The sequence below is a fragment of the Eutrigla gurnardus genome, assembly GCF_963514095.1.
Source record: "Eutrigla gurnardus genome assembly, chromosome: 21".
In the NCBI taxonomy this organism is placed as follows: Eukaryota; Metazoa; Chordata; class Actinopteri; order Perciformes; family Triglidae; genus Eutrigla; species Eutrigla gurnardus.
Window position 1 is genome coordinate 12,547,390 of NC_139932.1, and position 7,108 is coordinate 12,554,497.

At 43.3% G+C, this 7,108-nt stretch overlaps 1 protein-coding gene across 1 annotated transcript; it reads left to right on the forward strand.

The window, feature by feature from the left end:
• The first annotated feature begins 1,468 nt into the window (after positions 1 to 1,468).
• LOC311032311 (hyaluronidase-1-like) lies at positions 1,469 to 6,269 on the forward strand. The gene is made up of 8 exons (XM_084038989.1): positions 1,469 to 1,960; positions 2,330 to 3,046; positions 3,362 to 3,528; positions 3,620 to 3,788; positions 3,868 to 4,086; positions 4,164 to 4,199; positions 4,786 to 4,875; positions 5,523 to 6,269. Exons 2-8 carry the CDS (start codon positions 2,342 to 2,344, stop codon positions 5,952 to 5,954), a joined length of 1,818 nt encoding a protein of 605 aa, XP_083895115.1. The 5' UTR covers positions 1,469 to 1,960; positions 2,330 to 2,341; the 3' UTR covers positions 5,955 to 6,269.
• The last annotated feature ends 839 nt before the right edge of the window (positions 6,270 to 7,108 follow it).

Sequence of the window (7,108 nt, forward strand, 5' to 3'; positions counted from 1 at the left end):
AATGCTGCCTGCATACATTGTCATGCAACTAGAATAATGAGAGATGTGGTGAGGAAATACTGCCCAATCTGTTGGAGCAATTATCTAAGTGTGTTTTCTGCAGGGTGCCTGTCGATTAAGGATGACAGAAAAAAATAAGTGGGGGGTAAGTATATACTTATTTTCTGTTGTGGTCGGTGAACATTTTTGAGTTGTCCCAACATGTTTAATCCATGATTAGGATCAAAATCTTCTAGACGAAGTGGGCAGTAACAGTTGGTGGTAATCTTATCTAATCTAATCTGATCTAAAATAATCTAATCTAATCTAGTGGAGGAGCTCACGCAGGTCTTTTACTTTACTGCTGTTGTACTTTCTGTCCCTTGGAGTAATTTTACAGTTATGCATGCGCTATCATATTATATAGCTCTATTGATTCTATCTAGACAGTAATTGATTTATTTGAATTAGGAAATACAAATAAACCCATTCCTCTGCAAATACATTCCAAGGGGAAACTGCACCATAAATCACCATCAGGGAACACATTTCATCTTGTCATACTGTAGTCATGACTCATTACTGAGACATCCGTAATCTTGTTTACCAAAGTTGATTTGTCATGTCATCGGAACAGAAACACGCTCACGCTCCTAAAAACAGCTACTGTTCACACTCTGCCACTGACTCGTGAAACAACCACCACCATTTGGTATTATGTGTCCCCCTGACCAGACACATAAACACACAATGAACATGTACCTTACTTTTGTAACATGGAGGTGAAACGAAGCCTTTAGTAAACCTTTTTTTGTCTGTAAACTTCGATGAGTGTTTTGCTATGTTTTTTCAACACTGTCACCAAGAAGAGAAGTGCTGTTATTATTGCCTAACTCCTCTCTTGCCACGTAGGTGTCAAACTTTCCTGTCTCCTAGGGTGGAGAATGTGCTGGCTGATAGCATGTAGCCTATTATGCAATTGCTTTTCCAAGCAGGCTAACCTGCCACCCAACCGTATAGCTATTTAACTGCAATGAGGATACTGTATTTACATTTGCTTGAATCCTATATAATTTAGATGAGAAAAGGCAGCGATGAGTACATAAATATTACATCAAAACAGGTGCTCCTACATCTGATGAGATTGGTGAATAAACTGATGGATTCAAATTTTGCTATACAATTATTTTATAATGTTGGACCCACAACCCTTGCAAAAACACTTTAAATCCATAACTGTTAGGGATGCCCTGATACTCGGCATCAGAATCGGTCTGATGCTGGCCAAAATTACTGCATCGGATGTTGAGAAAATCCGATTCGACCTATTAACCTAATTGTGTAAAATGTGCATATGGAACGTTACCAGTTGCTAGAATGTGAGTCCATCAAAAGTGCTCTTAAAAGTTAGATTCTATATGTGAAAACGTTTAAACAAAAAGAAGAAGCAGTATAACTGAGTTGTGGGCTATGCATTACATCTGTAGAATATGTGTTTCCCAATCTGAGCATGTTTTGTGGTAAGGTTAAGCAACAGACATCCGTAATTACTGTACAACCAATGTGTCCAAAGAGGATGAAATCAACTGTGCATGTGGTTTTGGAATATTAAAGGATGAATGTTAATCTATCAGATAATCCCATTGGCTTTCACAGCCTCTTATTGTAATAATTCATTTATCCCATCCCAGGTGAGCCACAGTTGCATCAACATCGCTGCCATGTTAATCTGAGCTCCATACTAATGCCCCCACTCAGTGCACGCTTCATAACCTCACACCCAGGTGCGCCTTCTTCCTCGGCTCCAAGTCAAACTTGGCACCGCGCGAATGAAAACAGGACGAGACAAAACAAGGGAGAGCGGAGAGCATCCTGGTACGCGCCTCGGCCCACTGTGCGTCTCCTCCCCAGCTTATATGAGACTGCTGTTTTCGTGAGGACACTCTCACTATCTGTGCTTAGACGCTGAAGGCATGTCCAGGTATTGTGTCTTCTGTTTTTTGTGTTTTTTAATGTCTGTAATCTAGGTTTGAAGTTTTGGTGTTTGACAGTCAGATTTAATTCGAGTTGTGGGTATAAAATTCCAGAAAAGTCCAAGATGAGAGCTAAGCAGAATGAAGAGAAAAGCTTTGGCTATTAGTTTGATATTTCAATATGAATGAGCAGATTAATTTTGGGATATTAGCTTTTGGATCTTTTTTGCATAAAATCTACATATCGAACAATGTGCTGTGAATATCTCAGATTACCTTTTTTATATAATAGTTTCATCATAGCAACGTTGGCTGCCAATATTGGACATTATTAATTAGATTGGCTCTGATTGAGTTTTTATTCTGCGTTTCTTCAGCCAGGGGAAAGGATGGTTTCAGTCACACAGAAGAGCAGTAGCTGCGTTCTGCTGCTGCTTCTCTCTCTCGGCACATCAATCTTACCCACTCTTCCCATCTCTATCCTCCCCGCTCTCCTCGTGTCTGTCTCGCCTGTTCTTTCATTATCTGTCCTGACAACACCATCCGCCCCTCCTGCTGGTAACGCCAACATGCCAGCCGTTTCTTTTGCCACTTCTGCGAACCTCCAACTGTCCACCTTCGCCATCGACCCAACGTCCTCGTCATTAGCCCTCACCACGGCTCCAACAACATCCCTCAGAGACCTCACATCCTCCCCCTCAGCTTGCCTGCCGCCTCACCCCTGCAAACATAATTCCATATACCATTTGCCCAAAATGACTTCTGTGCCCCCTGAAAAACATCCTCTCCACACTAATGAACTATTTCCTCCCTCCAACTCCACTTGGCTTCCAAAACCTTTGACCTCTTCCCCTCTACCTCAAACCCCCTCACCCAAACTTCCCTCTCCTGATTCAACACCACCTCCTCTCGCCGAAGCTTCAAACGCCCCTCTCCCCAAAACCTTGCCGTCTCCGCCACTCCCCAACACCACAGCTCCGCTGTTTGAGCATCAGCCTTTCATTGTCAGCTGGAACATCCCTGATCTGGTGTGTAACAGGCACAACATCTCGCTGGACACATCGCCCTTTAAAGGAGTGGCCACACCTGCTAAGGTAAGGAGACACATTTATAGTTGTTAGTATTTTCTCTTGCTCTATTTTATTCACATTTAAATCTATGGTTGATAAACTTGTTTACTTCACATAAAGCTTTTTTGAAAGAACATTTCATAATGTGTTTTCTGAAGCAAATTTTGACATTTCTGCAAACTAAACTGCTTCTGTGTCTTGTATCTGGATGAAACCAACACAGTACAATGCATGGATAATATAGTTAAATAATACAGTTTGTAGTCCATGCAGGGAAGATACCTCCCTTGAAAATGTCATACTCCCACTCAAGTCCATTTTTTCATGTTTCTGCTGCAGGTCCCAGGCCAGTTTATTTCTCTGTTCTACACAGACCGATTAGGTCTTTATCCACACGTAGATCTCGCTCGTAGGAAACAGCTCAATGGTGGCATCCCTCAGCGAGGTAACCTGAAAGCCAGTATGAACAAGGCCAGAGGAGATATCAACTACTACATCCCATCCAAGTGAGCTCGGCTAACAGTCATCCCCTTCTTGTTCGACACATCCAATGCGGATCTTTAACTCTCCTTCTTCATCCTGCCGTCTTCCCTGCAGGATAAGCCGAGGCTTGGCCGTGATAGACTGGGAGGAATGGCGCCCCCTATGGGAACGAAACTGGGGCACTAAGAGAATCTACCAGACTTTATCCGTGGCACACCTCATGCAGACTAATCGCTCCCTCACACTGCAGCAGGCCACGGAGGAAGCCAAACTACAGTTCCAGGTTGGAAAAGATAAAACACATTATAAAGCTCTGAATGGCTATTAAATATTTATTCTTCTACTCTTTCCTTCCATTTTAGATGGCAGCTAAGAGTTTCATGTCTGGGATATTGTCAATGGGGAGAGCGATGAGGCCCAACTATCTGTGGGGCTTTTACCTGTTTCCTAACTGCTACAATTATGGGTGGGAGAGGCCAGACTACACGGGCCGCTGCTCCCAGGAGGTGAGGAGGCAGAATGATGAGCTGCTCTGGCTGTGGGAGTCCAGCACTGCCCTCTATCCCTCCATCTACCTGCAGGTTGGTCAGACACTTTTATATATTATTTCCCCCCCAAAAAATGCATCCAATTTCAGGAAGCACACATGTTGTTTCAGGCCTCCCTGGCGGACAATCCGAGAGCTGCCCTGATGGTGAGAAACCGCCTCCGGGAAGCTTTGAGAGTGTCTGCCCTGCCCGGACAGAGCAGCACTGCACCTGTGTTTGCTTACATGCGACCTGTCTTTGTTGATCAGAACAGACGCTTCCTCAGCCAGGTGAACGAGAATCATTTAACAAAGCTTTCAAGGAGAGTCATTTAAAGTGCTGATTTGCTCATCCGCACTCTCAGATGTATCACGCGATGCCGTGAAGTATGAGGCCTCTCGAGAGACATTTGTCCACTCGCTTAAAAATAAATCAGTAATTAAATCCGCTTTTCAAACACCACACACTTGACTAGATTAGATGCATCTTGGGTTACTTCTTCATGCTTCACAGTGAGGTGTTTCCAGCCCGAGGTCCAGTTTTAACAGGGGTTTGGTTTCTTGGTGTAACAGCACCCTGCTCGGGTTGTAACCCTCGCCCGAGCACGTAATCATTATCCTCTCTTCTGACCTCCTGTGAGGAGTGTATTAATGATGGTAACCATGCACAATTCTCTCATTTGTGACCGTCTTCAGCAGCTTCTGTGTATCTAAACAAAGGCAACAATGAACATATTTCACCATTTGTGTCCAGGGAGACTTGGTCAGCACCATTGGGGAGAGTGCAGCAGTGGGAGTGTCTGGCGTTGTGCTGTGGGGGGCCAGCGCTGACTATGATGACCAGGTAACATCACCCTCCACAGGTAGTGCTGAAAGACAGGACAGGATACTGATGGCAGGTAGTCAGACCAGACAATGTGTTTCAATCAGGCGATATAGGAGTGTGCTCCTCTCTGACTGACTGATGGGATTGTGTCTGTTGGTAGTGCAACAGTATTAGTTAAACCATGGCAGGAAAGTCAGGATTAGCTTGATGATGGTGACATTCACTGAACGTATACTGGATGTCTTCTTAAAGATAGCTCTGTACATTCAAGTTAATTAATAGTCTTATTGTGTATTACTCAGTACAGTAAACGAAGTCGTTATTTTACGATGCAATAATGTAATTTTTGGAGCATCCATCTTTCCTAAACTTGTCTTTTTTTTAGACTTCAGTTTCTGCACAGGATAAAGTAACCGGATGCAAGATGTTGTTTCCAGTTTTAGCTTAACAAATAGCTTCATAATGGAAGGACAGATATGAGAGTGGTATTGATCTTCCCATCCAACTCTTTCCACTGAGCAATTTGACATCCAACACAAGTTTAATAGATGTATATTAGACGTCTATTTGTCTGTTTTAAATATGAAGTATATATTTCCTTTGGAATACTGTTCTATTCTTGACCTATCCGGTCCTTCTTCCACTCTCTTTGCTTTGCTCCCCAGACGACCTGTGCAGCCCTCTCCTCCTACCTCTCTTCCACCCTCAACCCTTACATCACCAATGTCACCGTAGCCGCCCAGCTCTGCAGCAACTTCCTGTGTCGAGGGAACGGCCGCTGTGTCCGCAAAATCTCCAACTCCGATCACTACCTCCATCTAAACCCGGACAGTTTCCGGATCCTTCACGTTCAGAAACGCTACCTTGTCCTGGGGAGACCTAGCCTCGTGGACTTGAAGGCGTTGAGCAGGAGGTTTACCTGTCAGTGCTACAGAGGACTGAGATGCTCACCCAGAACATACAGGGAGCTCGCCAAGACCCTGATATTTAGGGCGAAGCAAGGGCTGTACCAAAGGTTTCACACTCTGAATAAAGCCATGGATGATATGCAGAAAGCCATAACAAAGGACACTGTTAAAAATAATGTAAAAGTCTAGATGTGGGCTAATCAAAATGTTGATGAGTTGTTGTTGTTTTTTTTAACCAAAAAAAAAAAAAAAACATACTGTGCATTCAGACTTGGGAACTATCAAGTCCAGTGGCAAACCGGAGCTGGACACTTTATATTTTTAAATGTTTTATTATAATATAATAAGGACTCAGGAAGTGTAACCTCGTCTAAATAATGTGTGCCTGTGAAACATGTTCCATAGTCTTGCCAAAGATCAATGGTTTGCCTAGCTTACCTTAACTTAGAAACAAATACTGCGCTACGTCAGGTAATTGGCTGTGTGACAATATGATACCCACTGCCTATTTGTATATGATTTGACTACATATGTAAATAAATGAGGAGAGGCAGTGGCGCTGGGGTAATGTTGGTTCTGTGCTGAACACTACCTGTCACAAGACAGGCAACACAGGATGGCTTATGTGTGAATGAAAAATGTATTTCCTTTTTTAGCGCAGTAACAAAGTTGCACCCACACAGGTGTTTTCACTAATTGCCTAATTAGTGCTTGGGCCATGGTAGGAAATGCACAGGTGTTACCAATTAAGATACTGAAATAGAGCTTCCAACCTGAGCAGTGGTCAGATGGGATAACCTGTGTGGAAGTACAGGGCCTTAAAACCTGTGCCATTTGTTTGTTTGGGTCACTAGAGGGCAGAAGATCTCCACAAGAAGCTAGCTAAACATTTATCACCTTGTCAGGCTGTACTGGCTATTAGCTAACTTGTTAGCATGCTGTTTCCTACTTAATGTTCTGGCTATTAGCTAACTTGCTAGCATGCTGTTTCCTACTTAGTGTTCTGGCTATTAGCTAACTTGTTAGCCATTTGGTTTCCTACTTAGTGTTCTGGCTATTAGCTGACTTGCTAGAATGCTGTTTCCTTCTTAGTGTTCTGGCTATTAGCTAACTTGTTAGCGTGTGGTTTCCTACTTACACATCTAGCAGACGTGGAGCAACACAGCATTCATTCGGGGACGTGTTTCTGGCCAACAGGCGAGCGTGAGTAGTAATATTCATTTTTTTTCAGGTGTTTTATCCATTAAGGGGTAGTTAATGGTGATGTTAATCAAGCTGTTGCATCTCACTTCCTGTTTTCATCTGCATGAAACCATTTCCCACAGTTTCACGCTTGTGCACAG